This window comes from Larimichthys crocea, chromosome XVII (genome assembly GCF_000972845.2).
Source record: "Larimichthys crocea isolate SSNF chromosome XVII, L_crocea_2.0, whole genome shotgun sequence".
NCBI classification, from domain to species: domain Eukaryota; kingdom Metazoa; phylum Chordata; class Actinopteri; family Sciaenidae; genus Larimichthys; species Larimichthys crocea.
In genome coordinates this window covers 2962028-2983536 of record NC_040027.1, presented here as the reverse complement: position 1 = coordinate 2983536, position 21509 = coordinate 2962028, and the positions used below count along the sequence as shown (strand labels likewise).

The window sequence follows — 21509 nt, the reverse complement described above, 5'->3', positions numbered from 1 at the left end:
GAGAAAGCCAAGAAGAAGACATCCATTCTTTTCTTCTTATGGATAAAGGCAGCACTTGTTTTAGCAGAACCACTAAGACCATGTTGTGATAGCTGTGGAAAAAGGTTTATATCCCAATCATAAAAAAAGAAGAAGAAAAAAAAGCCTGCATGTGTGTTGATTTGAGGCCAAGCCTATATTTAGCTGAACCAGAGTAGAAAAGCAAAACAAATGGCACTAGGACTGATTCACTCTTGTTTTTGTGTATTTTCTGCATTTCTTTCAGGGTCGGCCTGGAGTCATGGGGATAGAGGGGCAACCAGGACTGGCAGGATACACAGTGGGTTTCTCCTATCGTTTCTGCAATTTTTTGAGAACCTTTTGCAAATGTGCACATTTACATGCTGAACAAAATCAGTACATATACAAACATAAATTTACCCACACAGAAAATCTGGATGTTTTTAATCAGAAAATGTCTTCTTACTGGGTAGTTGAGTAAACCCTGCCTTGTCTAAATTTTGGATCAGCACATCCCACTATGCTTAAATTTACTGGCATTCTATCTTACAAAGTAGGGTTGCTAAATTATCTAGAACATCATCCCTGCCATTCTTATTTTTCTAATTGCTCTTTAAGGTAATTATCAAATGAATGCAAAATACTTGTGAAAAAAATTGGTGGGTTTAGGTTGCATAATAGGGAACCTCAAGTACATCTAGTCCCTTTTTTGAATGTGTGTGTGTTTGGCTCTCTCACACTTGACACATGTTGCTGAGTGAGTTCTAAGCCTGTGCCAAAAACCAAATCCTTAAGTGACAGAATGTAAGCTTCTCTACAAAGGCTTGTGTTTATATAAAACAGTTGTAATTAATATGCTGACAGCAGAACTCATGTTCTCTCTAAGAAGCATGCTGTGTGCAGTAAAAGTGTGACAGCTTAATCAGCTTTCTGCTTTTTAGGGTCACCCTGGCAAACCTGGGCCAATTGGACCACCAGGACCGAAAGGTGAAAAGGTAATATGATACCTGAACTGGTGTTTGAAATTTTTTTAGGTTTTTAGGTTTAATGTACTTAAATGTACTGTCTGATTGCAAAATCGTGTATGTGTGCATGTGTGATTGTGTGTGTTTAACACATTCCAGGGTTATCCAGGTGAAGACAATAAGACCCCAGGACCACCAGGGCCCTTAGGTGAACCAGTAGGTCTTGCTTTCCTTTAAACTCTCTTTTCTGATCCGTAACATTATGTTCAAATAACAAACTGTTTAAATCCTGGATTGATTCTGGAAGTAAAATTTAATCCTGATCAAACTTGTCATGCATATTGACCAGCATATTGTCCTGTGTGGCTCAGATCTTTTTTTTATTCATTGCTGGCTGAACATGTACAGAAAGAAATGTTTGAAAAGGGTTTTTATACACATTGTGGCAATGCTTAAGCATCTCTTTGTTTGAGTTCTTATGTTGACTTATTTATTTCTTATTTATCTATGAGTAAAGGTCTCATCACAACACTGTGATGAACACAAATGTTTTATTGTTAAAACTGACAGAAGCTTCATTACTGTGACTTTGGCAAGGGCAAGTGTGCCATTGAGGGCCATTACCCAAAGTTAGCTCATGGATTCTGCAGCCAAGTCATTCTTAGACTAATATCAAAAGAGGATTAGGTTGTATCAAAGAGCATCAGCAGCTTGGGAAAGCTCACAGTCATATAGTACCATGACTCTTATGCTCTTTGAGACACATTTCCCAGCACTGAGACAAGCCTACATAGAATGAACATCAGGGTTACTGGATGTCTACACAGGTATAGATGGCAACCTCTTATATGAACAGCACTGGATTATCAAGTTGGCACAGTATTGCAGTACAAAGTATGAGCAATACAATGGTAGCCTCTGTCTTACTGCAGACTCTACCAAGATTGGCTGAAAGTAAAGTGAAATTAGGGCTTTCCATTTGACTCCAGTAAAGATCCAGACTCATAGGTTACATTTACAGAACATGTTTCGTGTGTGTTGGCCTGAGAAGCGACTTTGTGGGTATAAATGAAGGTATGCATATACAGTATGTGTTTTCATGTGTGTGCTTTTGTGTCTACACAGGGGCCCCCAGGAGAACGAGGAGAGCGTGGAGAGCCAGGGGATGAAGGATATCAGGTAGACAACACCATTATATCAACATCAGATATATCATACAATCGCCACTCAGTGTGCTTGTCTACTTGATTGCATAACACTCCTCTGCTCAGGTAAGAGCAGACCACACAAGCTGCGGAGGATTATCAAATTCCCAGCAATAAGTCAGAGCTTTTGTCACTTTGTGCTTTTCAGTCCCATAATTCTCAGACACACAGATTTACGTTCACAGACACACACATTAACTGTGCAAGCAAGTTTGTATCATGGTTAATAAAGTAACCATGATACAAACTTGAACAGTTAGTGTTTATGTTAGGCTTTGAATAGACAAACACAAAAACTATTTGATTTAGCTGATCATCTTCATAGAGTTATTCATTCTAATTATAATAAGATAAACAAAAAGCAGTAAAATTACCAAAAACATAAGGATGCATTGGATCTCCAATCATCTGTTTTCAAAAATTGCCCCATACCATCTCAGTACTTTTAATGTCTAGGACACATTTTAGTCATTAAATACTGTATCTCATACTGTGATCCAAACTATTATATGCAAGGAATCATTATAGATGATCCTTGATCATTTCCAGCTCCAACCTGGGTCATAAAAAACTATTATATAGTTTGGCAGTTGTGTCATCATTCCCCAGACTTCTGTTAAATACCATAATAGGCCACTCTTTGCTTTCGTTGCTATTCATTTGAGTGCAGAATTTGTAGTTCCTGTTTACCTGTCTTAATAATACACATACATTTAGACTTGATTTGGAAACTGTATTATTTTGGTGCTATGGAGTCTGTAATTGAGCTGATTTCTTTACTGTATGCTGAGAATACACAGTAACAAGGCTGTGGGCATGATGTTCTTCCTTAAGTAATGATTGGGGAAGTTACATACAGTAATCAGAGAGAAAATTGTAATTATATATCAAAACTGGGTTGCAGGGCCATATTGGTACCATCGGATCTCGTGGAGCTGTTGGACCACAAGGCCCACCGGTAAGTCAGGAAATGTCAAGTGCAGTAGCTACAGTATATAGAAATAGTACTACATCAGCTTTTATACATTTGTGGTAAGTTTATTGAAATGAACTATAAACAATGTAAAAATTAAAAGGGTTAAAACGCATTTAGCGTGGCATAGAGTTATTTAGATCAGGAGGCGTTTTCCCATGGGATTCTGCCTATAAGTTTATAAACTATCAAGTGAGCTAAACAGATATTGTCCAAAATGGACAGACAATCCCAGTGAGGATAATTCGTCATTTCATTTCTTGATGCCATTTGTCAAGTTGTCAGTAATGTTGTTTTCCTTAAGCACTTAACCATTTTAATCTCACATTTCTACATCATCATTTTATTATTACTGTTTGAGTATGTGTCTGTCTTTTTTCTTTGTTCAGGGATCACCAGGCTTCCCTGGAGAACCAGGCCCAAAAGGAGAGATAGGACCTCCGGTGAGTCCAAATTCCCCCAGCAGGCAAATCAAACATACATCTACATAATTTTACTGATGTGTAAAGTAAAGAGTCTGATACATTATTAAAGTTGGTCTCTTCCCTGCAAATAAGATGGATGGTTTCAGCATGATCATTTTTAGTTTCTACTACCAGGCTACTCTTTTTTTCTACTGAAAGGGGGGCTTACTCTGAACAACACCAATCAATCTATTAACACAGAATTGTTCAGCTACTGCCAGCAGGGTTGGGTTTTGGGGGGCAGGGTTTATAAGTGATGCTGTGGATCAAGAAAATTCCTTCTTTTGGCTACCAGATCGAAAGACCAACCACCAGATGAGTTACCAGATGAACATGCTAGAAAGATTTTGAGCTGTAGTTGATGTAGTTTCATATCAGAAACCAGGTGGTGAAAATAGGCTTGGACTACAGAATGAGGAAAGCCACAAGTGAAATCCAACAAAGTATAAAGTTTTCTTGGCCTCCCTGATGATTCTACTCATATAAGTTGCCATTTTTTCGATTGATGTTTGTCAAAGATGTTTTAAAGCAAATTCCTTTGTTTTACTTTGTTTGCTGTCAAGTTCCTTTGAGTTTTCAACTTTGTCACAGACCTTTTGATTACATAACTTCATTTTCCCTCTGAAACAACTTTGATCAAGTTCCACATAGCCTTTTAAAATAGTGAACTATTCACATGTTTCCAGATACCACTGACTTTCTTCCACATGTGAAACAGCTTGTATGTCAGAGTGCTTATATAACCAGCTCAAATAGTATTTCTGTTAATGTATTCAGCTTGGCTCGAGTTAAAAGTTTGAGCAATGTTTTCATGCAACATATAGACCCATCTGTTCAAAAACATCAATAAATCAACAGGCCAAAAAACACTGGAAACTTCAAACTTTCAAATTAACCACTTCAGTGAAGAATTCTTTAAGGGATATCCCTGGGACTATAAACTCATAGAAAGGCGACGTGATGGTTTCAGCGGAAACCTCTATCTTTTTTGGAACCCTGTTTTATTTAATAGAGGTTGCCTGTGTTAGTGTCATGCAACCCAATGTAATTTACCTTATGAAGGTGTTAAATACATACATAAATATACAGTTAATGGTTGTGTCTTTATTCACTCCTCGACTGTCTGGAGTGAATAGTCTGAAGTACAAAAACAGCCCTGAACTTCTCCATGAGACTCATATTAGACATGGTCTCTAAAATGTCCACTCTTCGATATAAGCAGAGTGAGATACAATATATAACCCTGTGTGTTTTTGTGAATGTCGATGCATGTTTCACTCTTCCTGTGTGTTTATCCAGGGCTCAGCGGGAAAGAAAGGAGCAAGGGGGCTGAGTGGATCTCCTGGCATTGAAGTGAGTGTCAAACGACCTTCACCAAATGTATAGTTCAGAGAGAGACAGCAGCAAAAAGATCATCTAATGCTCTGCATCATTAATGGATACAATGCATGGGTATTTGCCAGAAAATGAATAATGAAGTGCCACCCCAAGAAATAATAAAACATGAGTGAAAAAATCTAAGACTAGGCAACTCAGTAGAACGTCAAAACACAAGTCCCACTATTATAATAAGTGCACTTTAAAGACACCTCAGGGTTGCTAAGAGTGAGGTTGAGTAACATTGTCACTGGTTTGGAAAATTTCCAGGGCCTGATTGGTTTACCTGGACTGATGGGAATGAATGGTTACCCAGGTTCGGATGGTCCCCCAGGATTTCCTGGCTTACAAGGATTACCAGGAAAAAAAGGACGACAGGTAATCAAAGATAGCATGTAGACAGCCATGCACCTATCTGAATATAATTATATGCAGTTTTAATGATTTACCACATATTTTCTGCTACAAGACAGGGAAACATATGTCACATTTTGTTATTATATTCACATAAATCCAAACCCCCTGCCTCTATTCCACTAAAAATACTGTTTTATAGTTGCAACTTCAATTCTTTTGTAAATCATGTCATTTGATAATCACCAGGCACAGCAATAATCAATTCATGCAACTGGACCTTACTACACACATCTAGGTCTATTGATCTAATTTGAGAGCCATATTACTCTCTGTGCTCTTTTCCACAGTAACACTTTGTTAATGGACCTTTATCCTACTTAAGGGTAATTTCCATTTTAGCAAAAGCTAACTAGATTTAAGCTAGAGGGTAGCTGATATGTTTGCCCTTTTAGTCATTACATGTTTGTTATATATAAAAAAGGTGAGGCTCACTGATGTTTTATAAAGTCAGTCATTGCAGATTTAACTACATGGATGAGTTTGACTTCTGTTAAACACTATAGACATAAGTGAACTACAACCATGGTGATCAATCAAGGTTTTGGAGGTGGGGTTCACATTTGCTAAAATATACGACTATGTGGCTGATACACAGGAAACCAGTTATATTATATATATGTCCCAAAACATTCTTCTACTTGCATAACTGAACTTTCAAGAGGAAGATTGACTACTGTACTTGGTCCTAAATCTCTGTAGCAGATTCGTGGTGTGTATTGGAAGGATTTAAGAAGCCAATGATACACCCTCTTTATCTTACCTTTTAAGGACCTTGCCTTCCCAGATTTCTCTTGTTACTCAACAGGAAGTTACACCTTCACTGCGCTGATAGATTGACATGTAGTCCACGATGAATAAATGTGGGTGAATATTATCTACAGCAAGTGGAATGGTGGAAAGTTCACTATTGTCAGCACAGGTGAAATGCAGTGGCAGATAACTTAACTTCACCTTGTTGGTTTATTGTTTTTAGATGCATTAGACTACAGAGCGCCTCAGAAGACACCATATACATACATAACTTGTTGCAGATTGTCCATGAAGCACAGGGATTTTATTTGACTGCATCTGTGTGCCCAGATCTTTCCTTCACTTGTCACCATGTGTAGTTGTAAGACTGAGACATGCAGCTGAGACTGACTAATCATTAAATGCCTTGTTTGGCTTCTTCAGGTTGTGACGCAGTGGATTTATCCAAAGCCGTGTGCAGACAGAGTGGATTTGGATTTCATGCATGAATGTCCTTGTCCTTTTCAGCCAAGAGTTGGAAAGCAAAGTTCATTCTGTTTGACTTTCATTTCCATAATTTTGTTGTGTAAAAGTCTAGTAGGTCTAATTTAGGCAACTGATGTTTTTCAGTTTGACTGAAATTAGAGTCCCATAATCAATAGCTCAATTTTGAAAAAATACTGACCATATATTCAAAAAATATGTTGCCCTTCATTCACAGAGGTCTTTTCTTAAATGTGAGCTCTGTCTGGAGATAGCAGGTTTTCTTGAGCCAACAGTCTGCTTCAGTAGTTCAGAGTTCTTCTTTTACTACAAAACACCCGAGGCTTTCTCAGAAGGAGAAGTCTGCAGGAAACTCTTTTCAGTTTCACACTATGTGCTTCCATAGTGGGAAAGATACTGTAATATGGCTTCCTTCTGCCTCTGCTGGCAGGCTGCAGAGTCTCTGCAGAATTGTCCTCATCCTCTTTGTCCTTGTTAGTCATTATTCCCATGATTGTCAATTATCTTCCTATTCATTGTCTTCCTTATTATCTGCTGCATATTAATTTCTATTCACATTGCCAGTTGGATGCATTTGCGCAGTGAAAGGGAAAGACATTTTTAAAACCAAATTGGAACATTTCTGCTTTATTGGGCAGTATAATAGTGGAAAGCACCAAGAAAGAAAGGCAGTAAAGGTCATCCTCTGAAATCCCACTGACAGAGATCCACCAGCATCCCAGGAACCAGACGGACATTTTACCTGGAGGCTCCTGCTTTTTTAATAGAAAAAGCATGTACATTTGATAACATTAGGAAACTCTGATGATACGTATACTTACAGTGATTGTTAAATTAGTGATTTTTTTTTCTGCTTGTCAAAATCTATGTCTATAATGCAGCATATATGTGCTTGTTATATGCCATATTTGTTATGAGGTAACGTTTTGTTAGCTTGGATTGTTGTGTATTGTAGAGAAAATAAGATCATTGAGACTATGATAATAGACATCAGGTCAAAAAGAAGTTATTGCATGTTCTACTCCATCAGTTTTATATAGTATAGCATAGTCACAAACAACACTGTCCTTTATCTGAGAAATCTGGGTTTATGATTGGATCATATACCCGTTGTCAGACTTAATTAAATCTTTGAGGGGTTTTATTAATCTTATGGACAGTATTTTTTTCTTATGCAAGACCTTCCGAGCACCTGCAGGCTGGGGATTCACCCAGTAAACCTTCAGTGGTGTAATTCCAATCTGGTTCCTGACTTGTCTGCTCTCCTCTGTGATCAAGAAACAGAAGCCATATGTGAAGCGACGACCCACTCAATCTGTTATTCTAATATCACTCGCTCCCTTCTGCCTCACAACACTGCTGATGGAGCAGGAAACCGCTGTGGTCTGTGGCAACTCAGTGATAGGCAGTCAGTTTTATGGGTACACTTAGGGAGCACGCTGTCAAGAAGTATTACAACCAGGAGAGGGGAGCAGACTTCAGCACTGTGGCTTACAACTAGAACTATACAACACGTTTACGAATGTGTTCGGATGTATTGAAATAAACGTTGAAGTTGAAACATTGAAAATAATCAAATTCACTGAATTGATTGCCATTATATATTCCACTGATTTTTTTTTTAAATGGAAGGCCCTACACATACAGTGTAAATACACATACTTATATCCAGCATATTCCCTTAAATAACTATAACCAGGTATCATTAAACAAGAAACACATTTCCTTGTTTAAAGGAACATACTGGGGTTTTGCACTTTTCTGCTGTTCTAAAACTACTTTTTTAAATAAAACTATATACCTAATAACCAACATTTTGTTGACTCAAACTCTGGTGTGCATTCAGGGTCAGAGAGGTTTGGTGGGACAAGAGGGATTTGTTGGACGTCCAGGACCAAGGGGAGAGGTTGGACTTCCTGGACTACCTGGAGAAAGAGGACCATTTGGACAAAAGGTAAAAACGATAATAGGAATGATGTTGATCTGACATACTCTTAAATTGTTACAGTGTGTTTTTACAGAACAAGAAGTCTCCAGTGAAGAAATATTTACTTAAGTTGTACTAACAGGTTTAATTTCTGACCTTTATTGGTTCAGGGAGAACCAGGACTGCCAGGAGACAGGGGAATTTCGGGAATCAAAGGCATGGAAGGGGCCATGGGTGACCAGGGCAGAACAGGTGACCAGGGACACAAAGGACAACCAGTGAGTCTCTACAGGCATTTGTGATTTAAAGTAAAAGTCCATCTCAAAATAGGATTCAAGTTTATTTCCATAGACTGAAATAATGGTCTAACAATAACACTGTTGTAGATATTGTGGCTTTTTTCAGGGTTGAATTGTTAGGGAGAGTGGCATTTTTGATATTCAGACCGGCCAGCAGAATTTTATATATACAGTTTGGCAACCTCCTGTGCTGAAAAATTAAGCCAATGCATAAGTAAGAAACTGCAGTTCCTTGAATGGCCACATAAGGCTGTCTCCAAAAGCAACTCTCCATTAAATCCCTGTATTAAAATGCCAAAATGTATAGCAAAAATAAACAATTACATATAAAAAAACCCATAGAATTACAGCCTGGTACAAAAAAACAGTTGTGTGTCAGTGAATTTTTACATAGCCCGCGTGTTCAAATTGATGAAGGCTTAAAATTATGCATACAGTAATTAAGGATAGGGCTGCTTTGAGTGACACGTGGATGCAAGTGTTGGTTTCAGCAACCAGGCTTCATTTGTCACCATCATCTCCAGCCATGCTGCGTTTTTGCGCCGTTTTTCACGATTTCGTCCATTTTTAGATTAGCCGGCAGTTAGACAGAGTCTACCGAGATGGCGACATTTGGAGCAACTACACTGAGCTTCACAATGGATCTTTAGAAACCTTTTTGGGATGTCACGAAGATTACGTCTATGTTTTACACAGTCTGTAGTTAATACTATATATACGAATGCTACTCACAGATCTGAACCTCAAACATGCCTATATCTCAATTAAAGTAGAAGTGAAATCAAGTTAAACTATTCACACAAAAACTCAAGTTGTATTGTGTGAAAAAATCCATGAAAAAAATTCAAAAAATTATGTGAATACTTTGTACTCTGCTTTGTTCTTCTGTTCTACCTAGCTTATATGTTTATTGAATTTCGTCATGACTGATTTTCAAATCAGGTTCATACATTTTTCTTTAATGGTCTTTCACACCTAAAATATCTTTTTGAAATGTTGAAGTCATAACAGTGTAGTTCACTACGTGCTCCTTTTAAATTGTTACCATCCCTAGGAATGTTCTTGTTAAAAGAGGGTTTTATAAGCTTATATGCATTATTTAATACCTCTCTAAATATAGCTTCAGGGGTTTAGGTAGCCAATCTGTGGTGGGGTTTAAAATGTGTGTGTCTGACTCTTTTCCACCCTGAGTGGAGTAACAAATTATCTGGGCGAGACCAGGAATGGAAACATTCCACCTGGTAAGGCCAAGTTATGTAAGATCCTCACACTCCAGAGACCTGAAAAAGAGGTGCTGCACTTTGCTTATGTAACTCCTCAGAGAAGAAAAAAAGAAGCAGCATTCAATCCCTTGCTCTCCCCTCCCTCCACCAGTTTTCTCCATTGATGCTTGTGAAACAGAGAGCAGACTCAGGCCCTTGGGTCAGATCCCTTTACACTCTTCAGTGAATAGAGTTTCTCGGTCAAAGTCTCTGGCTCGAAAGCAGAGCTGTCTAGAGGATGTGGATGACTAGCTGTACAAACATAGTGTCTGCCACCCTGGACGACAGACAGTGCTCAGACACAGAATAGGGTACAAAATGTGAATGTGTGAATGTGTGCTGGGGCTACTGTAGATCCAGACATTAAGCCTTGTGTGTGTGCCCTAGTTCTTTTGAGAGGCCAATGTACTGTGTTTCTACTGTGTCTAGAGTTCACACAAAAAAATCACAATCACATACTTTTTACTCTTAATTATTAAATTATGTGTTTGTCAAATGCATACAAAATGGTATTGTGTAAAATGCAATGCTTCTCTGTGGCTATGATGTCATTGTCTTTTCTGCTTATAGGGGGAACCTGGAGATGTGGGAATGGTTGGTTTACATGGTTTTCCAGGACCAGCGGTAAGAAACTTTGTAGTGAACAGTTAGAGCGTAACAGATGAGTATATTGTCCCTGTACAATGACAAGCAAGGACTGACCTCTGATTCCTTCAAACAGGGGCCGAATGGTGATTTGGGATTCAGAGGGTTCCCTGGTCCTAAAGGCCCAATGGGTACTCTGGTAAGTGTAATGAAAGCAGGAACAGAAGACACACCACCAGGCTTTATTAAGGTGTGCTACTGCAAGTCAAATCCCAGCAGAGGAATACTATGAAAAGGAATAGATGATTCATAAATACGCGTACAGTTCTCTTTTATCCAGCTGTGTAACCAAGCCCATATGAAGATATAAACAAAGTGTAGACACACACACTTTTCATTGTAATTACTTAGGACACCCTGAAGTCTAGTGAGATACATGTTAACCACCTTTTAGAGAACGTGTAAATTTAGACAGACCTGTTTATTCATCCTCCACCCTACTGTTTGTTTCAGGGATTCACTGGACCTGTCGGCCCTGAAGGAATGATGGGCCCAATGGGAAAACCTGTAGGTTTCTTTGTGTTTGTGACAATGATCATTCTGTACGTGTGAAAGATGTTGACACAATGGAAGTTTTACTTTCAATAAAACAGATTTATTAACTGGAGATGTGCTGTATATATAAGATGTACAAAGACTACAGAATTTGTCACTCTGCTGTATGTTTTCATGTTGCTACTTTTCTTTTCCCCAGGGGCCAAGGGGTCCAAAGGGAAACGGTGGTGAAATGGTAAGATCTGATTCAAACCAGTACGGAAAACACTGAAGTCTGTCAGACTGATTATATGATAATGATTTATAATACATATGATTACATGCTGATACACTATGTGATTATATCATGATTATACTTCATTGACGTGTCAGCCTTGAAGATTCCTTCCAGAGAAAGCATTGCTGGGCCAGTTATCATGGCGCCACCTCAAAGCAGATTGTGGGTGCAAAAAAAAAAGACCTACTGCAGATGATGGAGGCTGTGTTTAAAGATGCATGAAAGCTAGATGGGGTTCAGCGGTAGTTTTGTTTATATGACTGTCCTAAAGTGACAGCAGAACACTGTGGCTGAGTCATAGTGAAAGTAGCTGTTACTCAGTGTCTCCCGGACCTCTCTGTGGGGCCTTACAGTACTTTCAGACCTTTTTGTGTAAACATTGTTGAGGAAATGCCTTGTCAAAATGTTAGCATGGCAAACCACAGTGTAATCCACATATTCACTTCTATATCCCTGCTCCCAGTCTGTAATGCAAAGTGTAGATTCTCAGATCAGCTTAAATTCCCCTGCAATTTACACGACCACACGCAGACACAGACTGTGTACACAATAGCCCATTCATTTTAGCCTTTTCTCAAACACTGATGATGTCAAATATGTGCATACTCTCACACATACAGCATGAACTACCCAAAACCCCACCAACAGACTTAATAAAGTCCAGATGCCCCAGGTAGTAACTATAGAAGAGTCAGCCAAAGGGGGCAGTAGGTAACCACAGCATGATATACAGTACAGACAGATCCCTGCTGCTGTTCTTCACAGCATCACAGAGAAAGGTGAAAGGAGAAAATGAATCATTATCCCTCAAAGTGTTGCTCCACTCACTGTTATGCTGTACTTTCATTACCAAATAAATGACAGTATATTTAATTTTTAACGCTCTCAACTAGTAATATGGCATTCATGGGTGCAGGAATAATTACATTGTCTGCTACAGTGAAATCTTGAGGTTACCACAGCAAACATATATAATATATGTCTCATTTTATCATACTTTCAGGGGCCTCAAGGACCACAAGGAAGTCCAGGACCCAGAGTAAGTGTTAATCTCACTATCACATTTTAGCTTTATACTAAACACATCAATAAAGTAGTGCGATATTTCGAATTATGAAGCATTAGGGATGAGCTTTTTCAATTCAGTTTAGGCAGTCTTTTTAAATTTTAAAACCTGCTCTGGTTTCTACAAATGTATTTGGTCAGTCCAGACTTGGCAGTTCTCTCATTGCACACTCAAACATCTCCCTATACTGCAACTTCAGAAAACACTGTAACAGACATGGTTTACCAGGAAGCAAACTGACTGCAACCACAATGGGATCATTTTTCACTGCGTCTCTCATTTTGTCTTCTTCTTTCTTCCCACCTCAGGGACCTCCAGGAGCTCCAGGTCCAACAGTAAGTGCTTTGTGTCACTCCTATAGACATGATCAGTTACAGGGCAGGAGTCCTATTTTGAGTTTCATGTAGAAGACATAAAATTTGGGCCATTTTAAAAGCATATACTCTATTCTATTTATTCTAAACCCTGTATCCTCATCACGTTGTATATCTCAGTCTGGTTGGAGAGTATCACTGTTGAAGAGAGAAGAGTGTCCAAGCTTCAACAAGCTTTGTAGAGCAAAACAGAGCCAGGATGTGACAGAGCCAGGGCAAGCAGTTTTGTTTGCTTATTTGCTAACCTTCAAATGAGCCAATAAATCATCAATCTCTGTGATAAGACGTCCAAAAACACTTTAATGTAATTTTGTTCAGTAGCATTGGCAGCAGAGATGAGTGATTAGTATTCTCTGGCACTGTGATTAAAAAAAACCTCCTCACTTCTCTTCTGTCGTAACATCTGACTCAATTGAGCAATTCTAAGAACCCAACTCAACCATATCGGATGCCTCTGTTTACACACATTATGTGATAAGTGAAGTGTTTATTCTGAGTCCAATGTGTTATCCCTATTGAAGTCAGGAATGTGAAGATTTATTGATGCAAGACTTATTTTACTGCTTTTCCCTTTGTATTCTTATCATATTTCAGTTTTCTCTATAAACTGGACATGTATTGCCACTTCCATGTTTTCTATACCCAATGAACATGAACAAACCTATGTGTTACCTATTAAATCTTTCACTTGAAAAATAAACAAGGTACCAAATCTGTTATGTTTTCATTAAACTGAGTGTGTTCATTTTGAATCCACAGAGGCAGACATATGATGACTCAGCTCTCTACAGTCAGTCTAATTCTAACACTGCCCACAGGACAGAGGTAAGGCACTAACACACTCAATGGACATGTCATTTGAAACTGTATTACAAAATTCCTCACAAGTTTTGTGTTTTGCTCTCATTGTTGCCAGTGTAAGTATATTGGGGACTCTTGATTTCTTATTTTGGAGTTTAACAGTGTTGTCTTTCCCTTTCTTAACCAGAGTTTCCAGAACACAGAGATGAGCATGCCAGACCAGAATACAGAGATACTTAAGACTCTGCATTATCTAAGCGGCGTGATTGAGAGCATTAAAAAGCCTCTGGGCACTCGGGAGAACCCGGCTCGTGTCTGCAAAGATCTGCTTGATTGTCATTACAAGCTCAAAGATGGTGCGAGTCTCATCTACCTGATCCTCAAATAATTTTTTGTTACACAACTCTAGACATGTGTAGATGTTTGCACATATAGAATACTAGTTATCTCCCTGTCTCACTCTTGTTCTCTGTCTTCTGTTTGAACTGGGCACTTTCAGGTTGGTTCTGGGTTGATCCAAACTTGGGCTGCACTTCTGATGCCTTCAAGGTCTTCTGCAACTTTACTGCAGGAGGGCAGACTTGTTTACATCCAGTCGCCTCTAACAAGGTAACATTGAAGTGGTGAACATAACATATCAGAAAACATAAAGGGCTGTTTACTTTATTGAATTCTAAATAAATAAAATAGTGGTTAGTTTGGATGATGGGGATAGGTTTCATTCAGTTGATTCTTTGAACCTTTTCTACATCTCTACATTAACATTAACATTTCAGTTGTCTTGATGATGGCAGACTGATCACACTAGTGTTTCTGCTCTCTGCCACAGATGGTGTTTGGTGTAGGGAAAGTCCAAATGAAGTTTCTCCATTTACTGAGTACTGAGGCAACCCACAGCATCACACTCCACTGCCTAAATGATCCTTCTTACGGCACCACAGACAGCTTCAGCTCCGCCGGATCGACGGTGCAAGAGAATACCACACTTCAGTTTCGTGGCTGGAACAAACAAATGTTTGAGAAAGATTCACTACTTGAACCACATGTGCTACAAGACGAGTGCAAGGTGACGAGCCAGACAGAGATATGACTTTTTTCTGTGTATAAAAAATAAATATTCATAGATATTTTGTTTATTTTCTGCACACATTTGAGGGATTTTCTAGTACAAACCTTTATCTGATGGTATCAAAATTCTGTGCATTAATTGGTCTGTTCCATACATTGACAACTTGAATTAAGGATATAGCACAGAATGAAGACACGTCGACAGGCATATTAGTTTGACTATATATTAGATTTTAGTAGAATTTAAAATACATTTCCAAACATATTCTGTAATATTTATGACTTGAATGACATTTGTTTTCTGTATTTTTTTTCCTCCGCTCATCCTCTTTCAGATCCAAGATGGCAGCTGGCACCAATCACGTTTCTTCTTTCATACTCAGGACAGTCGTCAGCTACCTATTGTAGACATACAGGAATTTCCCCCATCACAGCCAAATAGTCAGCGGCATATAGAAATCAGTCCAGTCTGCTTCCTCTGACAGCAACGTCTCTGTCATGTAACCTATTTACATGAACTACTAAAATGCAAGGCTGTTACAAAAAATGGCTGCCTACCAAAGAGTGAGTGTCCATTAGACTTTGTCATGGAAACCGTTAATGGGACCTTTCAGCAACAAATGTCCAATTGAAGGCAGATCTACATGGAAGAACTCAAATCTCTGTGGAACATCCAGGACAAGAAGGCCAAAGGAGAGAAATGTATACCAATATTTATCACTAATTGTGTAAGTATGTTTTGTCAATAATTGTTAGTCAAACAGGTTGGCTGTATATGGACCGATATTACTCCCTGATCACAGGGTAGCGCCTCACTAAGCAGCAGCCTATCCAGACACCCAAAACTCACACTTCGCTCTCACCCCCAAACACACCCAGACCATCCTAAGCAGAGGTCTAACCTGAAGGAGTGTGCCAGGCCTCTACATAGGAGCACTGTCTAACTAAAGGTTTTAATGAGTGCAATAGCATGTGGATAATGTGTGACTGCTTTAAATATTTCATTTTCTGATCTAAGGCTATATTTTACATTGTTTTCATGATATTTTTGTCTTCGGTCCTGCCCAGTTGGACCTGTACATCTTGAGAGATGGTTCTCTACCTCTACCTGCTCATTTGCTTTCTAGGATGGTTGCTAATGTCAAATTAGCCCTTTTTTTGCCTCTGTGTTGTATGTACCGGTTACATCAAGATTTGTTATGTTGTATAAGTACTTATGTTGATTTGGTCATTTCTAATTTATGAACCATTTTTTGATACACTACATATTTTTGTAGCTTTTCCTTCTATGTGGTAGGTTCTTCAGGGGAAACCTATCATTGGTGCTGCAACAGAGAATAAGTCATCAGTGAGTTTTTACATTTCCTGTGTATATATTGACAGCATACTGTATGTTTATTTATATCCTTTTTGTTTTTGGTTCACATTACTGTACCACAGTAAGTTATACTCTCAGAGAACTATTTGGTCAACCACAACTCAGTCTAAAGAAGTATTTATGTTTAAAAAGGTGCGTTTGTGTGTTCACCCCTGTGGCTGTATGTCTGTCATACTGTTATTTCAGTTCATTCAGTGGTGGTTAGGTGAACTGGCAGCTACAGTGGGCCAGAGTCAGAATACACAGAAAACATTACCTTGAACAAAGTGTAATTATATAAAGTCTGTGGAGGATAAGGTTGGATGCAAATCTGTAAATAATAAATAAGTTGACAAACAAATAAATGGAACATTTTATCCACAAATGGCTCTGTCATTTTTTTTTTGGAAACTATATATGAACTGTTTTCTACTGACAAATCTATTTAGACTAATGGTGGCCTAAATGTTGCAGTTTAATACCTGAAGAATTTGTCTTTAAAGGTAAAGTGAAAAAAAGTACCTCCCTTGTCAACACCTCTGAGGTGCTTTAGAGCTACAGTAGGACCTTAAGAGATAATGAAATTGTTTGCATATAAAGGTAACTGTGAAGATCAGACTCCAGAAGTGTATTATGACCATCATTGGGCCTCAGTCCAAACTGAGGAAAAAAGTCATCCAGTTTTTAATCTGCAAAACAACATTTAACGACGCAAAATGTATTATGGCTGGATGCTACTCTTTTGCCACCTCCCATAGCACAAGTTTCTAGTTCGAACCACATTATGGATGCAAAGATCTCTGTGCACATGTTCTCTCATTCTCGCACATGCACACACTTCACAGAAATATAAATTTGTCAATCTGCACTGACTCTCCCACCATTCACCCTCACCACAATAAACTCATCTTACATAAGCATACATAAAAGGCGGTGAGGAACCAGACTTACAAATGACTTATCTATCTGACACATTCTCCCCATCCTCATCAGCTCAGGGTTGTTTCTGCTGTCAGCATTTGCCATGTGGGGGTCGTTGTAGTTCAGATCCACCGACACCGGGAGGCGTCAATGAGCACGCTCCAACCGGAACTCACCTCCACGTGCTGTGAGTGCTCACCGGCGGAAGAAGGTTTGTTTTGGTGTCGCGCGGTCTGTGTCCAACGTGCGTGTGCAGTTATCCTGTAATGTGCTCAGGTGTTGGACCAACAACAGACATAATGTCAACCGTGGAGAGCCAAGAGGGAAACAGCGGCCCGGATAAAGAGCTGAGAGGGACCAAAAGGAAGATTTCTCTCTCCAAGTGAGTGTTTTAACGAACTGCTAACTTAGCTAACCGCTTCATGTTTGCTTTAATGTCAGCTTACATGACTAGTGTTCAAGTCATATAGCGATACAGAGAAGACTATAACTGGATATTAGTCAGCAAATAAGAAACGCCGGGTAACTTATCGTGTTAAACATTAGGTACAGGTTAGCAAGCTGTTAGCCCGCTGGCTACATTTGAGAAAATACTAATACTAGTCTGAAGGCTGCTTACTGTAATGCTTTAATGCTTTATCCCCCCTCGTCTCTTTCCTGCTCTCTCTTGTTTCTGTGAACTGATAGAGTACCGTCATAACTGCTGAACGTCTGTGTGTAATAATAAAAAAAAAAGAAAAGTTTGAATGTTTCTTTGTGGTGTATTTCAGTCACGTGTGTCGTTTGCTGTCATTCATCCTGTAACTGTTCAGGTTTAAAGTGTAAAGCTGTCCATAATGTGTGTACACAGTGCTGACATGTTGTCTGTCCTGCAGCTGTGGTGTGTGTGGATCACAGGAAGCCAAGTACACATGTCCTGCCTGTCTTGCCCATTCCTGCAGGTGAGATTATTTTAAGTTAATATTTCTTTATTTTACAGGAAAATAAACAGCCCCAAGTCCCCCCCTAACACAAAATATTATATCGATTTTGTATTTTCTTGTGAAATATTGGATGATTTAACCCGATAACATTTCATACTATGATGAGCAGCAACGGTAGACAAAAGAAAGTGTGAGAAATGCCTGAGAATCTGCGGATTATTTCACTTTGTTCATGTTTTGTGACTTTGTCTATAGTTTATATTCTTAAACATGCATGTTTGAATTCCATACAATCATATTTTGGTCTTGATTTGTAGATGTTGAAGCAATTAAACACAACATTCCCTTTTTAATATGTGGACCTGAAGCTACATTGCACCCATAGAGCTACTTGTGTTATGTCTACAACGTATTTGAAACCCTATCATTGGACACATCATTAGATTCCCTGTGTGGACATTGTGAGAGTACACTAGTAGAAGAAATGTCAAGTTGTATTAAAACTTGTATTTCATGGAAGATTGAGACTCTGGCCAAACCGACACTTTGATTTGGCTGAAATGATTACAGGAAAAAGATCTTTCAAAGATTATATTTGTGTGTGCACTGAAGGGTGGTGAAATAAAGTGTGTGGTCCACCCAAACTATTATCCTGAGTGGCATATTAATGGGAAACATTGCACTTTTGTCCATGACCTTGGATAATTTAGCAGCTGTGGGCACGATTCAAGGCAGATTTTCCCCGAATTATCATCATGTCATCAAAGATAAATACTACTGTATATTGTTAAAATCGTAGTGAGATCACATGAATAAGATGAGTTCTGTTGGTGAGTTGATTTTCCCTCTGTTTCTGCTCTATCTCTATGATGAGATCATTTTATTACATAAAGCATAAAAGCCATATTCCATCTCTGTCCAATATCATGTATAAAATCAGAACATCCATTGCATTCAGTAAGATAATATTTATGATCGACTCATGGCCATGTTTTTGTTTTCACTGACTGAACTTTAAGTTATGGCCAGGAACAACATGCCACCAGTGATGGCAGTGCTCCATGAAATTCTGTGGACGCTGAAGCATTTACAAGTTAACCTTCAAGTACTTAATGGCATAACGAAGGTCGCCTGAAAATTTCATTAAGATTTCTCAAAGGGCGCTGTCCTTCCACATTCTCTCATGGTTGCCTGTTGTTTTTGGGCATCATTCAGCATTCCTTTTACATAGTTTCTAGGGATACAGTTTTGGTCTGACCCTGGCCAAATACCTGTCTCTCAGCAAGTGTCTGAATAAAGTCTTTCCATACTTGGATTAAATCCCAACTATTTTTGTGTGTGTGCGTGTGTTTGTATTTTTTTTTTTGTCAAGATCTTCCAGAAAGCCTGTTACAGGAATGCTGAATATTATCTTCAGTAATGTTTTAAAAGCTGAAATAATTAGTTGAGTAATCGAATAGTTGATCAACAGAAAATAAAGCTGAAACTATTGTGATAATTCATGAATTGTTTAAGTTGTTTTTACCTGTTATAGTGTTTGATGCATGATATTTTTGTCTACTATCTTCACATTTTATGGACCAAATAAACAATATATTATTTGAGAAAATAATCTAAAGATTAATCAGTATTGAACATGATGCTGCTTTATTGTCGTCATGATGACATTGATTACTGATTTATGAACATGTGAACAGCCCTGATGGAGCTGTCTGTCTTTTTTTGTGGATATTGGACAGAGCTTGTATTAGCGGCACATTAGCATCAGACACCTTATATAATGAGTAGTTTGGCTTGCAATAAAACTGAAAATCCTAATTAAATCATCTGACTTGAAGTACTGTAAGAGTATCAATGATGTTTAAACAAGGGTATTTGGGGAGTAGTTTAAAGCTGCTTGCAAGTATTTGCTTGGTCTAGAGATCTGAGGCAACAGTGGGCCAATGTTTCAGGACTTCATCCGGCTCAAGACTTCCTTTCCAGACTAAAAAAGCAACTTAATACACAAGAAGAACCAGAAGAACACAATCAGACTAATATCTATAAACATGTTTCTGCTTATAAATGCAGATAAATCGAAGAATGAACTACAAACAGAGACCAGAATGCTTCCACTGCCAAAATCTTGGTCACTTGCCTACATACTCTGCATGCATATGCAGATATCTTTTTACAGAGATAACCAGATTTCTAATTGTTTTGGAAGTTCATTGTTGTTCCTTTAACCGATGCATGAAGCACACTGTGGTTTCTGATTTGACAGTTTATTTTCAGTTGTTTCTAGTAAAAACTTTGAGAGTGCAGAGGAGATTCAGTTGCTATTTGGAAGGAAGTGCAGCATAAACACTGTTAGCTTCTTGTGGTGCTGTGTTTATCTCTGGGTTAGTAGCTGACTGAAGTTGTCTACAAAGATCTGAATCAGAGAATCAGGATTGTTTTCTCTGGCCCTTTCTCCGAGCACACATTAAAATATTTCTGGAGTGATAATAAGGCAGTGGACAAAGCAGTGTTTGGCCATCTGCAGCGCTAGTTATTTGTTTGGGTGGTGCTATTGTTTCATCTTATCTTTCATATCTCAGTTCAGCAGGCTAGCAGTCTTTGGATAGCTGAAATGCTGCCAAGCCAAAATCTTTTAAAGAACTGAAGTGTTATGTAACAAATTCAACAAAGTTTGTGTATATTTTCCAGCCTGCTGTGTGTGAAGAAACACAAGGAAGATTCCGGATGCAGTGGAATTCGAAACAAAACAGCCTTTTTGACCCTGTCACATTTTGATGAAATGGCGCTTCTCAGTGGTGAGCATCTTCTTTACTCCTCCCGTGACTGAATGGAATACTAGCGGTATTTAACCTCACTGTCATGGTTTACAGTTTATGTAATGAGTGATATAAAAAAAAGAAAAAAGCTTTTTCTTGTGTGTGTATTTGTCTTTTACCCGTGCTGTAGACTACAGGTTTCTGGAGGATACAGGGAGATTTGCTGATGGTGCCACCAGAGACGATCTCGTCCGGACTCCTCGCACCACTTGTAAAGTATGTCCTTGATTTACAAATGAAGTTATGCCATATGCTTAATGTTGGATACTCGCCCTCAAAGCTTCTGTGTGGAGTTTTTAACCTTTTAGTAGCACCACGGCTACTATCCCATTGCTGCATATGCACAGGTGACATCACTGATCCATAGATGGTAGTAACACGCCAAGAAAAACAACAATGCACCAGCAAATGCAGGAAAGAAGACTGCATACTAATAAACATGGATGTAAAACATGCTTACATTAACGTTTTAAAGCAGCATTGTATAGGATTGCAATACCATTATGGTAAATATGGACAGCCGAACACATGGATTTGTTATTATGTTACTTGTGATCAAAAATTAGCAAGTCGACAACTTTGCTAACAGCCAAACATCAAGCAACTATTAATCACAAGTCCAACAGCGAGAAGCCCAGCTCGGC

At 38.6% G+C, this 21509-nt stretch overlaps 2 protein-coding genes across 2 annotated transcripts in view; both read left to right on the top strand.

Moving 5' to 3' along the window:
* The window catches only part of col24a1 (collagen type XXIV alpha 1 chain), an 83450-nt gene extending 66864 nt beyond the window's left edge, over positions 1–16586 (top strand). The window contains exons 40-60 of the mRNA XM_019259981.2: positions 266–319; positions 942–995; positions 1125–1181; positions 2091–2144; positions 3075–3128; positions 3533–3586; positions 4907–4960; positions 5255–5362; positions 8481–8588; positions 8732–8839; positions 10693–10746; positions 10844–10906; positions 11221–11274; positions 11462–11497; positions 12543–12578; positions 12914–12940; positions 13739–13804; positions 13968–14136; positions 14280–14389; positions 14610–14846; positions 15184–16586. Coding sequence (XP_019115526.1) covers positions 266–319; positions 942–995; positions 1125–1181; positions 2091–2144; positions 3075–3128; positions 3533–3586; positions 4907–4960; positions 5255–5362; positions 8481–8588; positions 8732–8839; positions 10693–10746; positions 10844–10906; positions 11221–11274; positions 11462–11497; positions 12543–12578; positions 12914–12940; positions 13739–13804; positions 13968–14136; positions 14280–14389; positions 14610–14846; positions 15184–15330 — 1704 coding nt within the window. The 3' untranslated portion in view covers positions 15331–16586. The remainder of the gene's footprint in view (positions 1–265; positions 320–941; positions 996–1124; positions 1182–2090; positions 2145–3074; positions 3129–3532; positions 3587–4906; positions 4961–5254; positions 5363–8480; positions 8589–8731; positions 8840–10692; positions 10747–10843; positions 10907–11220; positions 11275–11461; positions 11498–12542; positions 12579–12913; positions 12941–13738; positions 13805–13967; positions 14137–14279; positions 14390–14609; positions 14847–15183) is intronic.
* Positions 16587–17210: 624 nt separating this feature from the next.
* Positions 17211–21509, top strand: part of znhit6 (zinc finger HIT-type containing 6) — a 29745-nt gene continuing 25446 nt past the window's right edge. Inside the window, exons 1-4 of the mRNA XM_010730958.3 lie at positions 17211–17508; positions 18002–18067; positions 20738–20844; positions 20996–21081. Of these exons, the coding sequence (XP_010729260.1) occupies positions 17393–17508; positions 18002–18067; positions 20738–20844; positions 20996–21081 (375 nt within the window). The 5' untranslated portion in view covers positions 17211–17392. The remainder of the gene's footprint in view (positions 17509–18001; positions 18068–20737; positions 20845–20995; positions 21082–21509) is intronic.